Source organism: Lutjanus erythropterus, chromosome 11 (assembly GCF_056507025.1).
Source record: "Lutjanus erythropterus isolate fLutEry1 chromosome 11, fLutEry1.hap2, whole genome shotgun sequence".
In the NCBI taxonomy this organism is placed as follows: Eukaryota; Metazoa; Chordata; class Actinopteri; order Lutjaniformes; family Lutjanidae; genus Lutjanus; species Lutjanus erythropterus.
In genome coordinates this window covers 38,962,209-38,988,529 of record NC_139327.1, presented here as the reverse complement: position 1 = coordinate 38,988,529, position 26,321 = coordinate 38,962,209, and the positions used below count along the sequence as shown (strand labels likewise).

The following is a 26,321-nucleotide window of genomic DNA, read 5'->3' as shown; positions in this document are numbered from 1 at the left end:
CTCCCCAGAAACACTTTTAACAGGGAAAAAAAATGGAAGAAACCTCAGGGGAAGACGGGTCCGTCTCTCAGGATGCAACAGATGTCGAAACACATTTAAAACTGACTGCGGCATAAAAAACAGCAATCAGTGACCACAGGATTTGTCCCACTTTTTTTTTTGCAATAACAGATATCTTTTTGTCACCCTTTTAACTGCATTAATTAATGAATAAATCCATCTGAAAGCATCATACAGTCTCCTGCCTGTATGAGAATAATAAAATGAGGCGGAGTGTTTCAGTGTGTGTGTTGTTATTAACGTTGTGTCTCCTGCAGAGGAGAGCAGCCTCTCTGCTGCACCGTCAGCTCTGAGGAAAGACCTCGCCGTCCAGCGTGCAGAGCTGCTGCAGAGTTCAGAGGTGAACAGACGGAGCACCGAGTGATTTTCTTTTAAGCTGTGTGTGTCGCCACGGCGCTGCTCCGCTCCTCGCGTCTTAACGTCTCTGGGCGATGGTAAAAAGTATCCACAACACGCTTCACGTTCGTCTCGCAAACTGAAACAAACATGATTGTATCTGCTGCCTTTTGAGAAGATGATGGTCAAAATCACGGCATGAACTACTGACATCATGACTGTGTTCAGTGTCAGTGTCAGTTCAGAGCCACTGACCTGCAGGCCTCTTGGTGAGGTTGAGACAGTCGGCGTGGTAAACTTTGGGACAGCCTGGTCTCTTACAGGAGACCATCTGTCCTCCGTCTCCGCAGCTGAAACACTCGTCCTCTCGCTCTTTGGTCACCACCACCTTTTTCTTCCTCTTACCGTGACCCCGCCTCTTCAGCTTACGGCCTTTGTCGTCAGACGGAGGGTTGTTCTGGTTCGGAGAGGAGAGACGTTTTAATGATACTTCAGGTTTTTATCTTTCACCTCAGCTGTCTCATCCTCCACCTCGGCTGTTTAACGATAAATCAGACCGAGTAGGATTTCGTTTGCGTCACTCCTCTCACCTTTGGCCTGACCCCCAGGAAGCCGCTGCAGTTCGGTGCTCCACATTTACAGACCGTCTTCCCGTTCCCCAAACACTCCAGGTTGTAGTTGAAGGTAAGCTCCGTCCCTGAACACACACACACACACAAACACACACACATAACTGAAAGGAAGACATACACACTTGATTTGACTCACTCAGAATGCCGAAGCCTCATTTTTAGCTTGTGGGAGGAATAAAGTCAACCGCGCGGACAGGATGCTTGATCAGACGGCTAAAAAAAAAACCTGCTGCAGGAGGTTTTCTAACACACAACAAAGACTACAGAGTTTGTTCATCATCGCTTATATTTAAATTATAAGAGAAAGGAAATAAATGAATATTAACTGTCTACATTTCACTGACATATTACACATGTATACGCACATTTCACATTCCCAGTGTTCTATTTGATCTTATTCATGTTGGATTCTATTTCTATTCTATTTTGTTTCTCTTCTTTTATTTTACTTCTCCTTGTGCTGCTACTTTTTTGTGCTCCTGTGTCAGGATCAAACTTCCATCTTCTTCTCATCATATTTTATCTTATCACACCAATATGGACGGAGGAATCATTTCAGTGGTGATCATTTTTTTCTTTCTGCATATGAGCATGTGAATATTGTTTTAGGAAAAATGCAAACCTCTCCTTTATTGACCATCAATCTACACACAGTATGCATGAGCATAATAAACAAAAGTCGCAAATTTTGTGCATTTTCCTTTAATCCATGGATGAAAACGCTAACAATCGATTAATCATTAATAATTAATAATATACAAAAACACATGTTATTTCTCATTTTAATTTTCTGCTCTTTTGTTCCTCATTTAAAGTTTAAGTTTAAGTGTCTTTATTGGGCAGAAAAAATAGAACGAAGCACCAATAAAAACCAAAATAAAATAAAAGTAAACGAGCAACATAAACAAGAGAAGATATTTAAAAAAATGTAAATGTAAACAAGAGGAAATATATTAAACAGGAACAAAGTTTTCACATTATGTTCATCACGTAATCTGTTTGTTTTCATGGAAGCATGTGGCTTTTGTTTTGTTTTGTTTTTTTGTTTTTTTTTGTTTTTTAGCTCTGAGCGAGTCATCGTACCTGCAGCGACGTCAACGAGAGCGAACAGTCCCACCCGGGTGTCTCCGCTCACCGTCCACTTCTGCGTCTCACAGTTCGGCTGACAGCTGTGGTTCATGAATCGAGCCTCATTCCCCTTCGGCCCGGCATCGATGATCCGATCCTAACACCAACAAACACGCACACGCACACACACACACACACACACACACACACACACACACACACACACGCTCCAGTAACAGTTCTACTTGTGTTCAGTTGAGTTTGATGTCGTGGGAGTTTCATTTAAATGTTCGTATTTTGAAGAACAAAACTCCAAACCGAGTCGTCTTTTGTCTGTTAACTCTTCAGAGTTTAAACACACACTGAGTGTGAGCCGCACCTTGTCCAGAGTCAGCATGTAGAAGTTACAGATGTCGTTCTCCTGAGCGTGTCTGATCCTCGACCTGCACTCCTCCTCGTCGATCACCTCCCCGACGTACTCGCTCACAAACTGACCCTGAGACAAAAACGTTTATTATTATTATTATTGTTGTTCAGTTGAACAGCAACCGGCGGCGTCAGTTCAATAACTGACAGCGGCGTCGTTACCTTCTTGATGTCGTGGACACAGCGGAGCCCCCAGCCTCGAGACAGCGTCCTGAAGATCTCCACCTGGCTGTACTGACGCTTGGTGAACGCCTGGTTGAGGCACCGTTCGCCCGCCGGACAAACCTGCAACGTTCAGAGGGTCACATTTTACAATTTAGGAAATATATCAGTCAGATACGATGTCAGGGAAACTTCACAGCCGCCTGCGTCACAACACGCTGAGCTCTCTGTTTGACAAGAACAAAACATCAGACAGGGACAGATAAAGGGACGAGGAGGTTTGTGATATGGATACTTCGATTTTTGTTGAGAAAAACTTGATAAAAACAATTTTGGTAAACAAAGAAAACATCTGACGTAGTGCAGATTATCAAGTACATTTATTTAGACAGCAATATTTGTGCAGATTATATTTTCCCAAAACGTAATCTGAGGGGAGACATAAGACGAGATGAGATGAGATATTCTTTAATTAATCCCACAAGCAGCAAAGTGGACAGCAGAAATATAAAGAAGCATCAATAAGCCTTGAATCGTAACAGAATGTGTATGAATCTATAAAATGTCATATTTTGTGGGTGTTGATGGAGGTGTGTCTGTACCTGCGGGTGACACTCGTACAGCAGCATGCGGTTGATGCACTCTGAGTCCATCCCGCACGGACTCTCGTCTGTCGCCTTACAGTTGCAGCGCGGGATCTCTGACAGGTCGGCCGTGAAGATCTGAACCTTTCCTATTGGTCGATTCACCTGGATGAGGCAGAAAAGTGGAAGGAAACGTGAACTTCAGAAGAACCTGGTCAGAGCACGGATTCACCCGGAGTGTTCAGAGGGTCAGCCAGCCTTTAACCTCCTTTAACCCGTTAATGATTCACGTGCACAATCCTGGAGTTTGCCACTTTGCCGGCACAGCGTTCAGACTTCTCTCCACCAATCAAACAAGTTTCCCTTCAGCTGTCATCCATCATTAAGCATCAACTAAGGAGACTTTCTTCACCAGCATCATTTGTTCCTCTCAGCTGCAGTTTCTGGAGAAGCCATCCTGCTGCGGCACCAGAACAACACGGAGAACAAACTGCAGAGATCCTCGCCATCATCATCTGAAGTGTGGGACTATTTTAGACAGAGACGCAACAGTTCGGCTCTTTAAGCTCCATAAACTGGACGTGCCAGTGATCATCTTTCCTGTGTGTGACTCCATGTAATAACCAGTTTAAGTCTGAATTTAAGGGTTGACAGTGATCAGTTACTGAATTAATATGCATCACAGCTCATTTTGAATTTGAGGTCCAGTGTTTTTCTGATCAGGCATCTGACATGGAGTCTATTAGACTCACTTTAAAATATACCACTGTTATCATTATTCTAATGTGTTTTATGTGTCTATTTTTCAGGATTATGATTGAATGAAATACTGAAACATTGATGAGACCAGTTTTTGATGATACTTGAACTCCCTCACTTGGGGTCAGGACTCATTCCTCACTCAGAGCAGACAATCCACCGGTTTCCTGGCCTCAGACTTAGAGGTGCTGATCCTCATTTCAGCCGCTTCATGCTCGGATGTGGACCGGACCGGCGAGCGCTGGAGGTTAGTCAGAAGGCCAAGCTCTCGATCTACCGGTCAACCTTCGTTCCTGCTCTCACCTGTGGTCATGACGGTCGGGTCATGACCGAAAGAACGAGATCGTAGATGCAAGAGGCCGAAATGTTTTTTTTTTTTTTTCAGGAGGGTGGCTGGCATCTCCCTTCGGGATGAGGTGAGAAGCTCAGGCATCATCAGGAGGCCACGGAGCAGACCGAGGACTAGGGGGAGTCCCCTGCTTGAACTGTTACCTCCACGACACGATTTGTGATAAGAGGTTGAAGATGGAAGGAGTTCTAACATCTATTTATTCAATTTTTACCCATAAACATAAATAATAACCTCCAAAATGTGAAGAATGTGCACAATGTGGATAAACTTTAATCTGTTCTAAAGCTGCTATTAATATTTTCAGATTTTTATGTCTGTATTTTTCTGATGCATGGAGAGAAGCAATTTCATTGTGCCTGAGTGTAATGACAATGAACATCTTCCTGATTTCTGAGTTAAAGATAAAAAAGTTGGAACTAAAACTGATTCCACTGCATCATTTTTGAAGAAACCTGTAGGAAGAAGCATTTTTCTGACCTTTATGTGTTTGTATGGAGGAGGCTTCCTGTCGTTCTTTCTGTCCTCTTGAAGCTGCCGAAGCTCCTTCTCCGCCTGCAGCTCACGAAATCGCACAGCCGCCTCCTCCAAAGCTGAAGAGGGAGATCAACAGTCACTGAAGTCAGACACGTCAAGTCGTCGTAGCAGGTACAAACTTAAAGAAAACAACCAACAACTGAACAAAACTGTCACTGAACACACTGGGTACCTTTCTTGTAGGTGGCATCGACGCCTTTCCCCATCTTCTCTTTGCTGTTGGCGTCCACGTCCATGTAAGGGAAGACTCTGGCCTGGTACGTCCACAGGTAGTCGTTGGAGCCGAAGAAGTGGACGGGAAACTCTCCGACATCGTGCCTCATCCGCTGGATGTTCTCTGGGATCGTTTTGGGATGACTGACCTCTGCAGGCCACCACCTTCACAGAGCAGGACAGGAAAAAGAAAAACACTAAAGGAAAAGAATTGTACAACAACGGTAAATTAAACCGACCGTTCAAGTCCGTCCCCTTATTTTGCTCTGTGCTTCAATAACAGTTTGGTATCCGAGTGTCTGCAGCTCTGCACTGACCTGTACCGCCCAACCTTCACCCACAGGATGTCCTTGTAGCGAGGCTTCTTCCCAGCCTTGCAGTCGTTGCAGAACCAGCTGCCTTTTGGCATCTCCATGTTCAGACACTCCCGGTGGAACGCAGCCGGACAGGATTCACAGCACAGCAGACTGCCCCCTGCAGCACGGGAGGAGGAACAGCACTGTTTTTAAGGTACAATATGTAGTTTGTGTGTGCAAAAAATGAGCACTGAAATTCAAATAGCAGGTTGTATGTGATTTATGGTTGAAACGAGTTGTTCCTCCCCAGACACGGCAGAGACAGGCAGGTAGGAGGAGCTCCACTGGAGCACAGGATGCATGCAACATCAAAAACTGAAAACAACAAGCAGCTACGAGCCCTCCACTGTGAGCTGATCAGTTGTTTAAACTGTCAGTCGTCTGTCGATGAAAACAAAAGCCCACTGCTCTCAAAACACACTCTGGACGATGAGTTCAGTGACTGCCTGCCAAACTCCATTCACATTTTACTCAATTTAACCATTACAAACATCTTACAACTTACAACTTTTTAAATCTCAAAAACAGACACTAAAATTCAGCATTAATTTGAACTCTGATTAATTTGACACAGACATACAGAAAGGTCCTCGGGTCTGGCTGCAGCGTTCATGTCAAGTGAAGCCAGTATTTCAACTTAACATGTTTCCTTAATCTCTAATGACACACTGTGGTCATTTTATGTATTAATACAATAAATACATTACAGAATTATCCTTTAACTTTTGTGTACATGTTGAAAATAAATGTTTCTACTGATTTAACCAGTAATCTCCTGGAGTTTCTGTTGGTTGTCAGGCGGCTGGTTCTTGCTGCTGATAAGCTAAGTCAGCTAACTGCTGGCGCTAGCTTCATATTCACTGTACAAACACGAGACCAGTTTCAACATGAATGAATTTTTTTATTATTTACCTGTTCAGGCAAGGAAAGCAGAAATCTACTTGCCCAATGTCAATCTCTACTTGCCCCTGCACAAACTGTCTTATTTATTAGGTGTTATCAAATAACAACAAAGACTTAAGTGGACTGTTGTGTTTAATCTAGTGCAGAAAAATGTCCATCAGTTATTCATCTTCCAAGGTGATGTCTTAAAATGTCTTGCCTTCTCTGTCAAAAACCCAAAATATTCAGTTTAATATGTTAATAAATGTAGAAAAGAAGGAAATCTTCATATTTGAGAGTCTGAAAACAGCATTTTCTGCCATTTTTGGATGAAAAATCACTTTAACAATTAATCAGTTACTAAACTTTGTAGCAGCTTGCCTGTGAGCAGGGAAGCAATGCTTATCGTTGAGCTCTGGAGATTACTCTCAATCCTCTCATCTAACTCTCAGCAAGAGAGTGAATATGTATCTTTAATGAATGAATGAATAACCTTTCAACATAAAATAATAAAAAATAAACAAAACAAGAGTAATGGTGGAGTAGTAGAAGTAAAACTTTCTCACTGATTAACTCCTGAATCATAGTGTAACATCATATAATATTACATATAACATATCATGTCATAATATAATATATATAATTCTATTTATTTCCAACCCAAATATCCATCCGATCTCCTGGCTGTGAGTCATATTCAGGCTGAAAGTTGATATGAAGCCACGTGTTCGCTGAAGTCGTACCTTCAGTGCAGACGAAGCACCAGCTGACGTTGACGTGTTCGTGGTTCTTGACGCCGCGGCGCGGGGTGAAGTGGTTGGGACAGACGATGCTGTTGTTGGAGAGGACGACGCAGCCCGCCGCCATGCAGAGGTCTGTGGCGTGATAGGCGACGGGGCAGCGCACACAGCGAACCAGACGACCTGCGGACGAAAAGAAAATGATCAGAGGTGCACAAAACAACGCAGGTAACTTACGGCGAACTGTCCTCTAGTTTTAACCTTTCGAGATGGACGAGCTGTTGGGGTTGGCGATGAAGCAGGTGAGGCAGACGTGGATCGAGCAGCGGAAGCCTCGGTTCACGGGAGCGGTCGGGGCGAAGCTGGCGATACATTCGCCGTGGTAAAACTTCCCACACACGGGAATCATGCAGCGCCGCACGTCCTCGCTGCGCTTTTTACACACGAAGCAGGTGTGGATCCCTGAGAGAAAAGATCAGAAAAGATCAGTTGGAAGTTTCTGATTACAATTTAGGTATGATGGTCATCTCTGATTGGACAGTTTTCCCTGCTATGTTTTTTTTTTTTTAATATATACGGCACCAATTCTGTCTTCCTGTATGAATATTGCTGGAAAATGCAACGGCGGTTAAAGGATTATTATTATTAAATGTCGAAACATCATAAATAATCTCAGTAAAAGTGAATTTTTAGTTTTTGTTCTTTCACAGTCAGAGGTGATATAACTTTCTAATGAGGGAAAAAAAACTTTGTAGTTATTGGTAAAAAGGAAAATTAAACTGAAAACAGACTTTTAGCCACACTTAGCAGTAATGTGATTAATGTTTTTATTTATTTATTTTATTTTTACGCTGCAGATTTAAACACCGACTGACCTGATTTGCACTCCGGACAGACAAACTTCCCTTTCGGGGCCTCGGCCAGAGAGATGCAGGGCAGGTGAAAAGCTCCGCAGCACTGACCCTCACAGAGCAGCAGCTCCCCCGTCTTCTCACACACCTGCAACAACAAAACACAACACAAAAAACACTAAAAGTCATTGAAAGTAGCTGTGAAAGTGGTCCTGTTTGTTGGGTTTCCATTTCCTGTGTGGTCTGATGGGTAAAGTGTGGTATATATTTCAATCTGACACCAAATTCACACAATAATAACCCATAATTACCCCTGACATAACACATAATAACATCCTGCCACCATTCAGCATCAGTCAGTATATGATTGCTCTGACCTACAATCTTTCTATCAGCATCTTTTTCTTGTTATAAAATCAGATCAAATTGACAATTTTTTATATTTTTTTATATATTTTTTTATAAAAAGAAAAGTTTTTGATTTGTTATATAGAAACAATGACAAAAATATGTCATTATAGCGTGAAAAATGTGTTTTTATAACATGAAAACCATCTAGTTTAAATGAAAAAAAAATGTGGTGGTCTGTTGTTACACTTTACTGTCAAACTTTGCACAGCAACTTCACAAAATATCTGAGTATTGATGACATGATCAGTACTGAACATCAGAGAGAACCTGCAGACTGGAGCTCATGACGACTGAATTTATTAACAAACCCACATTCTTAACAGCACTTCAGCAACATGAACTCCAAACTGAAACTGACTGGACCTCCCGCCCCCCATGAATGAAGCAAAATAATTTATTTCATGTTGTGAATTCTTTCTTTCTTTATTTATTTATTTTAGACTTTTACTTTGAAATTTTATTTTGAAAGAGCACACTTGTTTCCATCCTGCTTCCTGCTCTGCTGCAGACAATGTGCTGTCAGGCTCATGTTGCACAGTAACTGGACTCTCTCTCTTCATGATGTCACTCTGTCTAGTCGATGTTAAGTGTATTTATTGGACTCCTTGCTTTGCAAAGCGATAAGCTAACTGGCTAACCCAGCTAGCTCGCCCTGTATTACTGTGAACACACAGTTAATTTAGTTTCTTCAGTGTTCACAGAGTCACACAGGGAGGATGCCGAGTCCTAAAATGCTTCAGTTTCCATCAGTAACGAGTCACAGATCTGCAGTAAAGAGCTGAAGTGCAACTGATGACTCTGATGGGAGACACGTCGTGTTCGACCACCTCCTACCACCTGCCGCGAGATCCTGCGCCAAAGGCTGCTCACGCGTCAAATCAAATCAAATCATTTAATTCATCTTTTTAACCCAGCCCTAAACTCCCATCACTTGAGGATGTTTCTCAAAAAGCTTCCAACAGTAAAGAGGACGCATCTCTGAAGACTTTTCTCCATCAGGTGAAGCTCACCTGACAGATGTTCTCCTTCATGGAGGCGGGGCCTCCTCGGTCTCCAATGATCTTCCTCGAGGGTAAAAACGGGTCGTCACACAGCGACAGGTCGTCCTTAATGGAGGAGAAGCTGTGATCCAAACTGGACAGGTCACCCTGAGGAGGAAGAGAGAAAAAAAATCACAATAAATCAGGACCTGTATTTATCAACCTACCGCTCCTCGTTCCTCAGAGGACTGAGAGTTTTTCATGAAGCTTCTTACACTTTAAAACAAGAGGAGCGATCGCTGCTCAGAGGGAGTCACAAGGTAGAAATTATGATGATCTTTATCTTTATTTAGTTTGCACAAATTAAAACTATCATAGTGAAACAGTAATAGAGCATCGACAGATAAGTTTTGTAGTTTTCAGTTGCTTTTTTCAAATTAAGTTCAGAAACTATCAATGCTTTTTTAAGTGTATATTTTTAGACATCTTTTCAGTAAGGATGTAATGATTCACTCGTGCATCTGATGCATCGGGCTTTGATTCACAGGACCTGTATCAGTAAAAAGCTATTATTGTTGCACTATGCATTTATTATGCGCCATTAAAAGCAGCGTTGACGTTGCCGTCGGTATTGTGGATATATTTCCTCTGAAAACATGGAATAACTTCCTCCTCCGTCGTCCAACTCACCTTTCAACTACATCTCCTGTTGGCTTTTTTTTTTATTTTAAAAATGATTTCTGACGGGGAATTTCTACAAATTAATGAATGATTGAACAAATAATCCTGTCTTGTTTACTTGGAGCCTGTTTGTGCACCTGCTGAGTGATCTAAGATGATCTGAAGAGCTAAAGGAGCAATCTGAGTTATTGGCTGTCACAGAATCGTTGCCGTTTCAAATCTGCATTTTTCCTTCTGTGAAATCCTCCTCATCTTTTAAGAAGCTCATAGTCATCAACATGTCTTTCCTCCTGGTGACTCCTAGCAGGTTAGGACACCACTGGAGCTCCTAACTGTGAACTGACTTTAGATTAATTTCCTAAGTTAAGAAAGTTAATTAAGTGCTTTTATTTCCAGACTTTGGCCGATTAAAGACTGATTTCCGGTTTCCTGAAATCAAATTTGACCAAATAAAAGAACAGGTGGGAAAACAAACTTTCAACAGTTTTGCATAATTACAGTAAATCATTTCTTAACTTGCTTTAAAAGAATAGTTCTCCCAAAAATGAAAGTTCAGTTATTATCTACTCACCTTTTCAGTTTCACAGGAAAACAGTGTTGCAGAATCTCCTAAACAGTTTTCATTTTTGGGTGAACTTTCCCTTTAATGTACCAAAATCCAGGATGAACGGGAGAAAAATATTTCTGTGACATAAACAAAGATGGCTGACCTCTGACTCCACTGTGTCCTTCTTGACTTCTTGAGCTTTATCGTCCTCTGCCGATGCCGTCTCCACCTGGGCGGGTTCGGGCGGGGCGGGCGGGGTGGGCGCTGGAGGGGGGGGCGAAGGAGAGCTCGGAGGGGGGTCTGTCTGGACGGGGGGTGTGGGCGAGCAGGTGGAGGAAATCTCTGTGGTTGTTGTCGGCGTGGAGCTGGACGCTGCGAGCTGTTTACTCTTTGATTTTAATGATGGCGGCGCAGAATCTGGGTCAGAATCAGTTACCACAGGAAAGACGGCAAAGATAAGTCAGAATATCTTAAATTATTTCATTCTAACTTAGATTCTTGGTCATCTTAAATCATTTCAGCTTGTTTGTGACAATTCAGTACAGTGCACATGACGAAGAGGAGGAGGAGTTGGAAAAAGATGGCTGCATTCAGAGGAGAAGAAAACGATAATCTGCAAATCATGTCAGACAACAGTGTTTATAAGTGGTACTAATACTTGGTATACTTGAGAAAAGGTTCTGCATTTTTCACTATTTATTACTACAGTTTTGCGCGGTCAAATTTTTAAAATACCACCATACTCTGTGTCCTAGTCATACAGTTAAGAGTACAGTAACAGCTGACACGCAGTTGCCATATCAGTGTTTTACCCCTGCAGAAGAATTCAGATGAAATTTTCATAAAAACAAATAAACTGTAACCGTCCAGGCCTTAAATTATAGCATGATATAAATTCAAGGCCGCACCACGCAGCCCTAATTTCAAATCATAGTTCAATCATGAGAGGCACCATAATTTTTCGTCTTTCTTGAAAATCAACTGACTTTTCCTTTAATTTTGTAAAGACAGGGACATTATTTCAGCTTGCCTTATTACAAATTATTTATTCTGAAAACAAAAGGAAATTACTCACATATATGTTTGGTTATGATGAATCGCAGTGTAGTAAAATATAAACTGCTGTAAGATGATTCACTGACCTGATTGAGGAGCAGGACTTGAATTATTCTTCAGTGTTTTGACCTGTGACAAAAAAAAAATCATTATCAGAAAATATTCCTGTCAACATTCCTCACAGCTGTGCCTATTTTATTCAGTTTAACTCTCCCATAACACGTATGAACACACACACACACACACACGTCTCACTCATTACAGATGTACCAGATACACCACAGATGAATAAATGTACACACAACTGTCCCTGCTGTACCTTCTTTTTGGGGCCAGTTGCAGCCTCAGCCTCCAGACAGTACTCCAGGATCTTCTGAGTGGGTTTCCTTTTCCGTTTCCTCCCCAGCACAGGAGCACTTCCTGTCAATCAAATGATGACACACGTAAAAAGACTCATCAGTGTTATCACACTGGTATATCAAAGCTTTATGAGGCCTTATTCAACATGAAGGAAAGCCAACAGAACAGACAGATCTGTGTCACTCTTTTAACAAGATAATTACAATAGATATCGAATAAAATCTGGAGCTGACGCCAGTCGATTGTTTAGTTGTTATGCTCTCACTGGTCAGACAGTCACTACTAGTTTTACTCCATCTGACTGCTTTCTTAACTAGTGTCGGCCAGAAACATTTCAAAGTCGATGGATAAATACAAACTGTTCATGACCCAAATTCAAACTTGCAAGCTGCTGAAAGTTTTGCCATGTTGTATGTTATTTTAGTGTTTAGTGTAGTGTAGGTTATCCTGTTTAATTTGACACTAGCATGTTGCTAATGTCGCTACTCACACAGGCTGGGGTGATGGCAGACTAATTTTGTAATATCGAGGGACAGTCGAGAGAAACTGTGAAAATTAAGCCTCATCTGAAGCAACTAAACAACGAAAACAGTAGGTTGAACGAACGTGGAAGTTTAGAAGTAACCTTACACATAATAAGATCTGACAATCGGTATAGTATCGGTATCAGCAGATATGCCAATCTAGAAATTGGATCAGAACTGAAAAAAGACAGAGGACTGTTGTACCAGACAGACTTTGCAGTTAAATTTCAATGAAAGATACACAAACACTGTCTTACCGGTGTCTTTGACAAGGCCTTCAGACAGCGAAGGATCAGCTTCAGGGGGCGGGGTTAGTGTGTCGATGGAAAGCACAGGCGCATCTTGGGGAGATGTGCTTTCAGTGCTGGGAATTTGTAGTTCAGATGGAGTGGCGATTTCCTCAGGGGGTGGTGTCTGTATCTCTGGAAGTAGGTTCAAGGATGGGTGGTCATGTGGGTCTTTGTCCAATCCCGCGGGTTCGGACATGGGGGTGACGGGGGGAGGGGCCTGAGAAAACAAACGATGTAATTTAATCATCAATCACAGGTACAAGTTTCATGTGAAGCTGCACAAAAAGATTCTAAAATTCTTAAAGCAATAGTATTGTGCGTATATAACAATGTAAAATTTAAAAGTTAGAACAGATCTTACTTTGTATGATTTTTACCTTTCCAATCAACTGGAGAGGCTTTTTGGTTTTCTTCCTCGCAGAGAAAATCTGATCGTACTCTTCAGTCCATTCGATCAGTCTCTTACTTGGTTTTCTTATTCGTTTATGTGCTGAAAAAGATAAGGACACACGCTAGCTTTTTTTTTAAAGTCCTGTTGTTTACTGTGTTATAGTGAGAAATGACAAATGACACATCATGTTTTTTATACGGCACTTCTATACTTTGTGTTTGGAACACCCTAATCCAGAGATCTGGAGAGAAAGACTGAGAGGTGCTCAAACAACTTATTTACATGTTTACAAGATCTAAGAACAATACAATCTAGAGATTCAAACAGAAGACAGAGACAGAGTGAGAGAGATTCACTTGCACTTTGAGAAGAACCAACCTTTAGAAAGTTTCAGAGAGAGAGCGTCAACGTAACCACAGAAACTCACTACACCTGAATTTGCTCTCCTGTACCGATCAGCATCCTCCTGGGTCATGTCTAGAAAGTGAACCCATGAGATCAAGGTTTGGGTTAGAACTCTGGTGGGTCTAGGCCTCTCTTGTAGACGTGACCCTCCACCTGCCTGCCAGTACGATGCAAGAGAGGGAGACGACGAGAGAGACCCCTTCTCTGTTTGCAGTGTAAGTCACAAAAAAACTCTCGTCGCATTTTGGAAATAAAGTTGCTAAGAGGGTCTAACAGGTTGCTAAGTCAGGTGACAAAGCGGCCATGTTGGCAACACTGGCTGCACAACCCATCCGCTATTAATCAGAATGTTAATTTTTATGACCTAGCCCGCACGATCCGGGGGTCAACTACAGGTCCATATATATATATATATATATAACTATGATCCAAGCATCACTAGTTGACATGTTCTGTTCTGCTTGAAAGTCTGGCATTTTTCAGCTGGTCTTTGTGCATATCTGTGCAGGGATTTGGGTCACATTGTACTTCAGTATTTTGGACAGACTGTCCTTACCTGTTGGAGCCTTGTCACCTTCTCCAGCATTTCCCATCAAACTTGGATTGGTCTCAGTGCAGTCTGCAACAAGGCCATTTGGCTGTTCCACACACAGCTTAGTGTTGCACCCCCTCTGCTCCAAAGGCAACATGTTCAACAGAGTCTCAGTTACTCTGTTCCACCTATCCTCCTCCTCCTCCTCCTCTCTAGCCACTCCTTCACCACCTCCTGTCTGCCTCTCCCACTTTCTGGTCTGCATGCCCAGCAGGGTCTTGACTCCAGGCTCCACTCCTAATGAAGAGTCCGTTGCTGGCAAGGATTCAAGTCCTGGGAAACCAGGTCCAGACCTGGCAGGACGACAAGGCACTTTGCGGTTGGCTTTCTTTTTCACCCCGGTTGAGCTGCCCCTTCTGGTATAGGGCCTCTTGGACATCTGACCTGCGCTGTCTTCACTGTGTGCGGTTCTGATTTTGTCTGGACTTGAGTTCGAACTGCTCTTAACAAGTTCGCTTTGTTGATCTTGGCCAGCAGGTGTAGCCTCCCTAGGCATCACTAGAGGTTCCTCCTTAACATGTGCACTTGGTGGCCCAATTTCCAGTTCTAAGGGGGTCCCGTCCCGCTCTCTAGTGTCATGCAAATCCTTCAGCATCATGAGAAAAGTGCTGAACTTGTAATTTGTGTCTGCTTTGAAAGAAACGGGTTTACCATCGCCCTCATTTGTCAGAGACTGGAAGGATACCTCCTCCACGTTTTTAAAGGCATTCATGAAAGAAAACGGTGAAGGAGGTGATGACGAGGAGCCTATTGCAGAGGAATGATCTTCCTTCTTTGCTGTTACCCTGGAAGTAAGAGGTATGAAGTCCATTGGTGGGGTTGAGGATATCGAGAGGTCCTCATCTTCACTCTTGACATCAGCTTCAAATTCAACTGAATCAGAAAGCATTAAAGATGAGGTGCTACAGCTAGAAAAGGTGTCCTGATCATGCTCGCCATTGTTATTACAATGAGATTTAAGGGATTTTATTTTAGTGCAAGAGTCCCGTTTGGCCTCAGGAGTCCATGTGGATTTAGGTGCAGAAAGGCACACAAGGTCCTCAGTTTTCTTGTGTGGATCTACAAGTTCTTTCTGCTTCGCCTTCTTTTGGGATTTTTCATGCTTCTTCTGTTCTGCTTCCTGCATGGCTTTCAGGGCTCTGGTCATCAGCCGACTGCTGGCCGGGAGGTGAGCCGGCTGTTCTTGTAGTATGACTTGACTCACTTTTTCCAGAACCGGCTTTGACTTGTGGACAACCTTCTTGGACTTCTCAGAAGACGGGCCTTCGGATACATGAGCATTCCTACAAGCTGAACTCCCATGCTGGTGAGAAGGCGTTGTAGAAGTCGTATTAGAAACTGCAGCAGCAGTAGACATAATTTTTTGCTCAGAGCTACCTAAACGGTCAGAGGACGTGCTTGTTTCATTGGAGACAGAAGTCTTTTTACCTTCTGACTGGTCTGACTGGTTTGAGGATGAGTCAGTCACATTGTGTGGGTTTACATCTAAAACTGGTATCCTTTCCACTTCTAACTCATCAGTAGCACTTGCCATATTGGAAGCAAGGACGGTTTTCCCTTGAGATGATTCTGACGAGAGACGAAGAATGCCAGTCCCACTGCTTGCTTTTAACTTCTTTACTGATACCTTTACAGATTGTACACTGATTGATCCATCTATGGAGACACTTCCCTTGCCATCCACACAATCTGATTGTTTAGTGGACACTTTAGTCCCATTAGTATCTGGTGTTTTTTCAGTTTTTGTACACTCTGGTTGGTCATTGTGACTAATTGTTACACTGGAGTTTAGGAACTTCTTACCCTTTATATCCTTGCGTATTAATTTGACAAAAGGCAGCCTACACTTAGAGACCAAGCTTGTTTGCTTTTCTAGCCTCGCTAATATGTCAGTAGTGGCAACATTTAAACTGGATGCTGGAGTCTTATTACTTTCTTTTTCTTCTGCTTGGAGACAAAGCCTGTCAGTTTCTTGAACCTTTTTATTAGACAAAATGTCTGAAGGTTCGGTTCGACTGACATTATTTATGTTCTCTGAAAACCTGGATTTTTCATTGAGACTGCTGAGCTCCAAAGCCTTTTTAACATGTGAGCTACCTAATTGGTCAGACGCTGTCCCAGTCAGATTGTCAGTTGTATTACTGACTGTCTGTCTACCCTTTGAATATCCACACCTGTCAGACGGCACACCAGTCTCAACGGAGACCGGGGACTTATGCTTGTCTGACAATCCTGACTGCTCAGAAGGACCACCTGTTGTATTAGCAACCAGGGTGTTTTTACACTTTGAGTGTCCTGACTGTTCAGGTGGCGGAACTGTTTCAGCAGGTCCCAGAGTCTTAGGCTTGTCCGACAATCTTGGCTGCTCAGTGGGGCTACCAATTGTACAAAAAGTCCTACTGGCAACCAGGGTGTTTTTACCCTTCAAATGTCCTGACTGTTCAGGGTGCAGAATTGTTTCATCTTGTAGGAGAGTCTTATTCTTATCTGATCCTGACTTATCAGTGGGACTGCCGGTTGTACCAGAAGTCGTATTAGCGACCAGAGTGTTTTTACACTTCAAATGTCCTGACTGTTCAGGTGGCAGAGTTGCTTCAGCAGGTACCTGCATCTTATGCTTGTCTGATGACCCTGACTGGTCAGTGGCTCCACCACTGGAGGAGGAGGGGGCGCCAGGAACCAGTGTCTTTTTACTTACAACAGATGAGTTCTTCTTCTTACAGGGCACCTTACTAAAGAGAGTGCGGTCTGGCATCGGACTGGTTGTTTTAGGTCGTCTGTCTTTGCTTGATTTACTGAACCAAAGACCAGTCTGAATCTCTGGCTGCTTCTTTGCCTCTTTGACAACTGCAACAGATGGCTGAGTTGGAACTAGCTTAGGCTGACGTTCAAGTGCTTTAGGACACAAAATCTTAGGGACTGAGTCAAGGTCAGAATATGGACACTCTCCATTGTCTCTCTCTGATTGGTCAGGGCTATTACGCATCGTTTTTTTAGAGTGTTTACTACTCATGTCCTTTGATTTACTTGGTTTCTTCTTGCCAGAAGATTTCCTTAAAGTGCTTGGCTTTGCTGGAGTTGTTACTGGGGATAAAATTATTGGGGGTAAAACAGATCCGTTGGTCATGTGCGATGTCGCAGGAGGGGTAGGTGAAGTAGAGGGAGGAAATGTTGGATGGGGCTTGTTCACTTGCTCCGGTGTGGAACTGTCGTGAAAGCCGTCATCTATCGACGAAGGAATGGAGGAAGCCATTTTGGGTCTCTTGGGGAGAACAGATTCAGCTTCTGCCACACTGGACTTCCAAGAGTTCTGAAAACGCTTTGCAATCTGCAGGAAGACAAAGGCAAACACTGTTCAATCTTTGCACATAAAATATTTTAGTTTACACAAGAATTTGATCACAAACAACACTGTAAAGTTATTTCTGAGCAAGTCTTTTACAAATAGAACCCCCCCCCCCCCACTTAATTTATGGTTTTCAAACTTTCTTATAACGTCTAACACGATGATTTAGACCAGTGGTTCCCAAACTTTTTCCCTTAAGGTGAAATATTCATCACCCAACTACCCAAACTCACCAAAGCTCAGGCAGGTTGCCTGCAGGTTGCAGGGGCACTGAACAACGAGTGACAACGAGTTCTACACTTTAAATTGATCAGCTTTTTATAACTCTGCCAGTTGTCTATCAATAAACATCTATGATTTATTAGGATTCAAACAAACACTATCTCATTTGGCAAACATTTAATCTAATTTTAGCAAACAGACGTTCCACACCGAAATGGAAATTTGAAAGGAGGGCATTCTGGATGTAGCATTGTCGTCGGCGAAGCCATTATTTCAACCTAGCATGCTTCCTGGATCTCTGATGACACATCATGGTCATTTTGTGATTTAACACAGTAAATCTAACACATATTTTCGATTATATTTTGGGTCGTTTTGGAACTTTTTATACTCCGTTTTTTTGAACAATCATACACTTAATAGGCGTCTCTTTTGACAAATTCAGTGTTTTCTTCTCCCTGACGCTTCCCTGTTCGTCTATTAGGTCTTTGGTTGTTTTACCTGTGTGCTTTTCTAATGAAGGATGAGGCTGTTTAGCAGAGACAGAAGGCTCTGCAAACCTGTGAGAGTTAGCCTCAAATACTCGAAGCTTTGATGGGTGGACGGATCAATACATTTGAGACAGCCCTAACAGTCTGTGTTCAGGTGTTCAACGTGCCCTTATCCTGTAAGATCTTTTAAGTTTATATCTTAAATAATAATCTAAAACTACATTAACAACCCTCAGATTGGGATCCAGTGATTCACACCACCTTTTTTTTTATTTGAGCATGCAAGTAGCAACTCATCATTCATAAAATAGTGATTACAGTGTATTTGTAGTTCTGCTCCCTTTGCTTCCCCCTCCGGCGCAGCAGGGGGAGCTGTTCAAATTCAAAGCCTCCATGGAAAGTGTGAGTTGCTTTTTCCTCCACCCAGGTCAGCTCCACAGGCTCCCCAAAGGTCCTGACATGGTAGAGCCGACAGGGCCGGTCACTGGGCTCTACGACAACAACAAACATCAGCCTCAGTTTCATGAGATGCAGATTAAACCAAGATGATCATCATCCTGCATATGAAGGACAGGAGTGAGTCTACAAAGCAAAGGGAGCTTTAAAACTGCAAGAACATTGACTACAATCAAACATGCACATAAGTGTCAGCATCTTAAGCATGGCATGCTGTTACATGACCAAAATATTAATAATCAGTTAAATAGAGTTTGCATTTTTTCTCAAACTAATAATACCGACAGTTTGTGGCATTTACCTAAACCTGCTGAGACATCAGGACAAACCAAATGGATAAAAATACTAGACTGTGCAACAACAGTGGTCATAGGAATTTTCAACACGTTGTTGTGACAGAAACAAAACCCACGTGCAAAAACTTCATCCCAGGACTCTGCAGTGCCTTTCTGACAGAAAAAACACTACGTGGACACAGCAGTGTTTTCCCTATCCTGGTCCTGCATGCCCTGCATGTTTTAGATGTTTCCCTGCTCCAACACACCTGATTCAAATGATCAGCTCATTATCAGGCTTCAGGCTTTCAGGCAGAGGCTTCGTGACGAGCTGATCATCTGAATCAGGTGTGCTGGAGCAGGGAAACATCTAAAACATGCAAGGCGGCGGGCCCGCAGGACCAGGATAGGGGAAACACTGCACAGGTCCTATTATAGTTTTTGCAAGCAATATTAGAAAATGTGATATTTACACTTTTATTCTAAATTAGTTTCACATTTGATAATGTTTTGAGAACTTTTCTAAATGATGGCATATTGTAGGTAATGGAACAGTTCATAATTATTCTCTAGACAATATTACTATCAGCTTTTTTTTTTTATATATTGTGAATTAAAACTAATGAAACAAGACAGCTCTGCTATTACCAGCTGGGAATATCAATTAGCTGGTAACCAAAATAACCCATATCAGACAGTTGAAACAACCCATACACAGTGCATTCCTCTAGGTTATCACAGTGAGTTAACAATACACCAGGCCCACCTTTCACTCTGTGATACATTCCCTGCACGGGGTCAACGATCACCTCACAGGGCCACCAAGGTCTTCGGTTGAACTTCGCCCAAATAACTTCACCCTCCAGAAACTTCACAGGTGGTAAAGACTTTTTCTTCAGGCTGTTCTGCTGTTGAGAAACACAAAAAAGGAGAAAAAAAAAAACTGCAATGAGATGTGAAACGGAGTCAGGTTTTGTGTTTTAAGAGGGTTTGTGTTTTTTTTTGACCTGGCTTGACCAGTCTGGGTTTCTCTGGGTCTGTGCCGGAACTGTTGTGTCACAGGAAATGTGAACCGACTCTGAGGTGTAAACACAACGCTGATTATTTAGCAGTTCCCTCCAGGAAGCTGCAATGTTGAATTCTTGGAATATTGTCCAGTCACCACAACTTTTCCACAAACTTGACCAATCATTGTAGTTTCCTGCAAGTTCCAGCAATCATAGCAATCCCTTATGGTAAAATCATCCATGTACATTTCAAGGAACCAACTCAGTGTTTTATCATTTACTATTTTGTTGTGTTATTTTATTTTGTCACAGGTATGAAAGAGGTTTATCATCGTTACTGACATTTATCAATGCTCTGTGTACTTTTGTTTTTTTTTAATTTTGTTCTGGTTTTGAGTTTGAGCTCCACTAAGATTTTGTTTCTTTGTGGAATACCATCCAAGTGATCTTCATTTACATTTAAAGCATATCTTGTTTGATTTTTTTTTTGTCATCTTGAGCCTTTAAGTTAAGGCTTTAATGAACTGTACAAAAAAGTGATTAAAAGAATTTAAAAAACTCAACTTCTTTTGTAATTTCCACTTGTTTCTCAAATTTCTTTGCAAAAAACACCTAAAAGCATCACAACATGCAATGCAATTTTTCAGAAAAGCTGCAAAATTCCAGAGGGACTGATTTAGCTGATAGTCTGGATAATCTGAGCACAAAGATTCATAATATCTTTCTGCATTCAGTGCTGAATGAAGGCCATGACATGCAGCCGAAAAGCTATTTAGCTATAACTTTTTGTTGTTTAGATTCTCTTCACCATATACTGTTCCCAAAGGTCAAATATAAACATTTGTGCTAGAACACTGACTCTCTTTTGATCAGTAATTTTCATTTGATTGAACAAGAATAAAATATAGAAGAGTAAGACAAAGGAGAGGCAAAGAGAAAACATAATAAAAACCTAATATTTTGTCACATCTGTGGGTTCCCATTTTTTCCACACACACAAAATTGCATGAAAAGAAAATTCTCTGCCTTTTATGTTCTGTCCATGTTGAATCTAAGTGTTCATTTGCTGAGCGACGATTTTCTCTACAGGCCGTTTCTGAGGTCTAATCTTAGTGCATCTTCTGTTGTTCCATAATTGAAACCGCAACACAAACCACAGCGAAAATATATCACAACCTGTTAGAACTACTGTCTACTGTATCCTTTGTGTCAGTGGGAGGAAGTGCTCGCAGCAGCAGGCTGAGTGGACGGTCGGGGTACGCGAGCCGGCCTGAGTTATGACTGGCATGTAGCAGGACTGGCCAGAGGGCCGATGCTGCCTGCTGCTATGATGTAACCCTGACTGGAGTATTTTAAAGGACTAGTTCAACGTTGACAGAATTCCATTTAGCTGTTTCAGTTTCAGGGTCTCGGGCATGCTGGCTCACTGTTACACTGGCTAAATTTACATGCACACAATATTCTGTTTTTTGCCAAAATTTTTGTCACTGTTAGGACAGATTGAATGATAAATGATCATGACAGCTGATGGTGATTGACCTCTGAGCCATCTACCGTTGTAACATTGTGATTTCCTGTTTCCGAGGAAGTGTGTCCCCTCAGAGCTGCCATAGATGCTGACGCCTGCATTTCGTAGTATTCAAAAAGAAGCTGCACTACGTCTCTATGTCATATTTATTGTTTTCTTTTGAAACTAAACTAAGTTGCAGACATTTTGTGCAGCGACAAAGACCCTTTAAAACCCAGCAACGACATCATCATCCGACATAATGTTTCACTGTGGACTCATATGCCAATTTGGTAAATATCACTCAACTATAGTTCAGAGGAACTTTAACTCCCTCCATTAACAGCCACTGCTGCATCTGCAGCTGTGATCATGTAGATAGGCAGCCCAAATCATTCATTCCACAATAATTAACTTCCTGTTGTTTTTGGAACACCGGCATGCATCACTAGTTCTCCTGACAGTCTGAAAACCTCTGGAGCAGATGAACGTTATAATTTAGCCTTCTGTAAAAATAAGACAACCATGTTTTATCAGTTACTGAACCGTGTCTTTGTCTGTGACCAAGTATTATCTATAATGACCACTACACTGTTGTGACGGGTAAAAGCAATTGAGGTGTTCAGTGTCCAGGTCATGCACAGGTTTTGTGTGTGAAAAAGTTTTGCAATACAGCTATACAATATGTATTTTCTAGTGAGGTGAATGTCAGTCTTTTGATAAAGGGCCACTTTGAAATTGTACTAGTTTCTGTCCCTCTACGCCAGAAAGAAAGTTAAAGGGGACCTGTTACGCTGATTTCAAGCTCTATGTTTTCAATCTGGGATTAAACTAGAGCAACTTTGCATTGTTATTCAACCTCTGTCTGAAGCTAAGCCATTTTAGCTCCTGTCTCTTTAAGCTCCCCTCCCTAAAATCCCGCTCTCTTCTGATTGGCCAACTTCTCCAAAGCCTGCTGAGGAGCAGCACTGTCCCCCAACTGTATGAACACAACTTTGTTCATTCATTTAGGTGAAAGTGGATTATATTTCATTGAGAAAATATTTTCTGCGATGTCCTCAGGCTGCTCTGCCTCAACTTTCAACGATTTACGCAATAGAGTTTAGTTTTACTTGCTGTTAGCGTCTACTTTAGCTGCTAGTTGGCTAGTTAGCTCAGAGAAAGTTCTGGCTATGCATGACTACAACATCCAGTGCCTATGAGCAGCGTCTTATCCTGGAAAATACCAATGTGGGACACTGCATTTGATTTACTGTTTACCAGACCATGAATTAAAATTAGAAATTAAGACTGGAAAAACAATAGAGGCAGCAATTTATACAATTTTACAACTTTATTCACTGATTTTAGGGAAACTGGATTGAATTTCACAATTAAGTACTTCCTGGTCTACCCTGTGTCTTCCTCCGGCTGCTCTGCCTCAACTTTCAGTGATTTATACAGTTGTCTTAATGTCCAATAAATTTGTTTATCAGACCACGAAAGAGACAAAGATTAGGTTAGAAAAGTGTTTCCAGGGGCTGATAACTGTAAACAAGCACTTAATACAATTTTGCGGCTTTCTTCACTGATTTTGGTGAAACTGGATTGTACTTCACGAGAAAATACTTTCTGGTCTTCCCTGTTACTTCCTCCGGCTGCTCTGCCTTAGCTTTTGGTGATTTACGCTGCAGTGTTTTCTTATTGTCAAGCAAATTTGCATGTTGTTAGCAGCTACTTTAGGTGCTAGTTGGCTAGTTAGCTCAGAGATAGGTCTGACCATGTAAAACTACAGCTCCCTGAGTGCTTCTGAGCAACACCTGAGCATGGAAAATAGCAATATGGTGAAATGACCTTGATTAGTTTGTTTATCAGACCACAAATGAGACAAGGATTAGATTGGAAAAACAACAGAGGCAGCAGAGTATTCTGGGGACTGATTACTGCACACAACTTTACGACTTAACTCTGATTTTAGTGTAATATGACCCGGCTTTTTAGTGAAGCCGGGTCATATTATATGGAGTAAATTCTTTCTGGTTTCCCTCTGATGTCCTCTGGCTGTTCCGACTCAACTTTTGGTTATTTATGGAATTTCTCGAAGCACAAAGCTTTACTTGTTGTTAGTGGTTAGCTAACTTGTAGTTAACTCAGTTAGCATTCATCCAGCTGAGGCTCAAACACCAGGGGAGTGAAGATACCTTCCCATTCAAAACTTTGTTAATCATAGACAGCTGAGCAGCTGGAGGACATCAGAAGAGAAACCCGGAAATATGTAACTTTACTTCAAAACCTAAAAAGCATTTTCTGTGAGACACACAGAGTGAAAACAATGGACAACGGTCACACGAAGACTTAGAGGGTGGGTATGTTCACTCTGCTGCGCCAAGAGCAGATGACCATATAAAAAAATCCACGGTGACTTGACGTCAACCTGTCATGTCAAGTCATCGAAAGTAGTAAAAACAGTTGAAAATGTTTGAGCGTTTTGCTCTCAGGGATTACTTTTACATATATTTGCCTCATTATTGAATATTCTGCCATGTTAAATATGAATATGACAGTGTAACATTATATATATGACAGAACATAAGAAACACATAACAGGTCCTGCGGAGCAGCTACTGCTTCTAGCACTGCTAACGTTAGCCACACTGTGTGGCAGCTAATGTCAACTCCAGGTAAACAACTCCCAGATACTGCGACTCTGTTTGGTCTGAAAAGATGAAACATTTAGTGAGTTGTTGTCATGTTTTGTAGGTTTATGTGCAATGTCCATATTGGACAGCATAAAGTGCATTACACATTATCAATGAATAAATTGTGTTTAATTTTAACTGCTTTCCGAGTGTATTCTTACTGTTAGACTAGTCGACTAGTCTAAATTAAAATTTGTGTTTAGTTGACTAGGAACGTTCCTAGTCTTAATGCCCGGTTGCAATGCGTGTTCCTATGAATGTCCACGTCACTGTGGTTATTGTCTAACAGCGCACGTTGCTTTAATACACTCGAACAATCTCCCACTGACTCGCTATTTTGTGATTAGTGGCAACTTTAAATAGGGAGGATGAGAGAAAGAGGATTGGAAACTTCATGGACACAGAGATCCGAAACTGTAGAGCCGACACAGAGCCACACTGACAGCCAAACAGTCAAATGTGGACTGTGCTCAAGTACACACGAGAATACCTTTTCGAGTGGACCTGAACATGGATCAACGAACCGTGACTGTGTAAGGTATGCAGTGTTCACGGTAATCAAACGAAGTGGACTTTGAGGTGAAGTGTACTTAGATCCAGGCCTGCGTCCCTGATGTGAAAACCCCCTTAAAGCACTGCAAGAAAACCTTTTGTGACAGGTTTACTTTATATAAAAAAGAGTAAAACTTGCCACTGAATGCCTCGAGGGACTATCTCCAAACAGGAACAGCTCGGTGTCACTCTCCCACTCGTCATCTGAGCCATCCCAGTATCTCCTGCGCTGACCCGAGGACTGGGACCGGGTGACGACCTTGGCTGATGACAGGGTAGCATCCTTAGAGTCCGAATTTAAGTCTCCAGGAGTCGACTGAAGAACATTCCCCGCTGTCTCGTGTTTGTCTCGCAAGCCTCCCATAGGTGACACAGTGTTCCGCTCTTCCTCATTGTCATCATCCTCAAACAAAGAGGACTCAAAGTGGAGGAAGCCGTTAGCGAAGGGGCTGTTGCTGTCGAGAGAGAAGGCCGGGCTAGGTGGGCCTGAGAAACAACCTTCTGTCTTCTTCTCTGAGACGACGACAGGGTCGCTCTGGTTGGCTGCCGGTCTGTCTCGACTTATAGTTTGGACCACTGGTTGTTTCTGTCCAGCAGCAGAAGATTTACTAAAGCTCTCCTCCTGGCTTGTGTTCTGGTTGCCAGAATAATCACTGCTAGTGCAATCGGCCCAGGAAGCCTTCTCCTTTTTACTCATCCCCCACTCCCAGCTCCTCTCCGGCTCCCTCATCGGCAGGACCAGGTCAGGCTGGCTCACCATGGTGGTGAGATGCTGCAGCTTCCTGAGAGGACTGTAGGAGGAAGAAGACGAGGAGGAGGAGGAGGAAGAGTGGTCCCTTTGTGTGAACCCATAGACGGATGTATGCTTGAGGGAGGAGGCGGCAGCAGACATGGTTAGTCCGATCCTGTGTTCATGGTGTCTGGAGGAGCAGGAGTGGGTGGAGAGGTTACGACCGGGGGTCAAAGGGCAGCTGGACTGATGAGTCTCCCTGCCAGGGCCTGTGTAAGGCCCACTCATGCTGGCATGGTTCCTCCCTGAAACATAAACAGAAAATATCGGTGTGATTAATCCCCCCCCAAAAAATCAGAAACATCAAAGTTTTGATGACTTTAAAACAAAAACTTGGCAGATACTATCAGCTGATGTTGGCCTATCACAGCTATATCTGTCTGTATTACACAGCTTTGTTAAATACTCAATTCTGATTGGTCAAGTATGACATTCTAAGTTTTTATTTACATCAATTAAATCATTTTCAAATTAGTATTCTGTGTCAAATTGTTGATTTTTTTAGTAAGTATCTGTGTAATTAGTGAGTGACTGTACAATGTTCAGGTCATTATGGCAAAATATACCTCTTAAAGGTGATGCAGGTCTTGAATAGAGGTTTATTTTGCAATTGACCCTTCCAATGTCATGACCCTTTTTGTTCTGTGCTCCAATGACATTTGAGCAAACTTGGTACCTTGGTCATTTTTCTCCTTTCTTGTTTCCTTTCCTTAGATATGCTATTAGCTAGGCTCATTTTTGTTGAAAAGAAAACCAAACTTTAAAGATGGTTAAAAGACTGCTAGGGAACCTGTAAAACTGACAT

The 26,321-nt window shown here is 42.2% G+C and overlaps 1 protein-coding gene across 1 annotated transcript in view; it reads right to left on the bottom strand.

Annotated features, from left to right (window-relative positions):
• Positions 1-25,764, bottom strand: part of nsd1b (nuclear receptor binding SET domain protein 1b) — a 28,044-nt gene extending 2,280 nt beyond the window's left edge. The window contains exons 1-22 of the mRNA XM_084730069.1: positions 24,869-25,764; positions 19,749-19,890; positions 18,570-18,742; positions 14,157-17,520; positions 13,182-13,294; positions 12,772-13,021; positions 11,950-12,050; positions 11,717-11,759; positions 10,738-10,991; positions 9,377-9,514; positions 7,980-8,103; positions 7,366-7,566; positions 7,108-7,287; positions 5,444-5,600; positions 5,086-5,291; positions 4,857-4,969; positions 3,287-3,433; positions 2,685-2,807; positions 2,476-2,592; positions 2,112-2,253; positions 987-1,093; positions 652-853 (exon numbers count right to left, since the gene is read on the bottom strand). Coding sequence (XP_084586195.1) covers positions 652-853; positions 987-1,093; positions 2,112-2,253; positions 2,476-2,592; positions 2,685-2,807; positions 3,287-3,433; positions 4,857-4,969; positions 5,086-5,291; positions 5,444-5,600; positions 7,108-7,287; positions 7,366-7,566; positions 7,980-8,103; positions 9,377-9,514; positions 10,738-10,991; positions 11,717-11,759; positions 11,950-12,050; positions 12,772-13,021; positions 13,182-13,294; positions 14,157-17,520; positions 18,570-18,742; positions 19,749-19,890; positions 24,869-25,744 — 7,273 coding nt within the window. The 5' untranslated portion in view covers positions 25,745-25,764. The remainder of the gene's footprint in view (positions 1-651; positions 854-986; positions 1,094-2,111; positions 2,254-2,475; positions 2,593-2,684; positions 2,808-3,286; positions 3,434-4,856; positions 4,970-5,085; positions 5,292-5,443; positions 5,601-7,107; positions 7,288-7,365; positions 7,567-7,979; positions 8,104-9,376; positions 9,515-10,737; positions 10,992-11,716; positions 11,760-11,949; positions 12,051-12,771; positions 13,022-13,181; positions 13,295-14,156; positions 17,521-18,569; positions 18,743-19,748; positions 19,891-24,868) is intronic.
• Between the last annotated feature and the right edge of the window lie 557 nt (positions 25,765-26,321).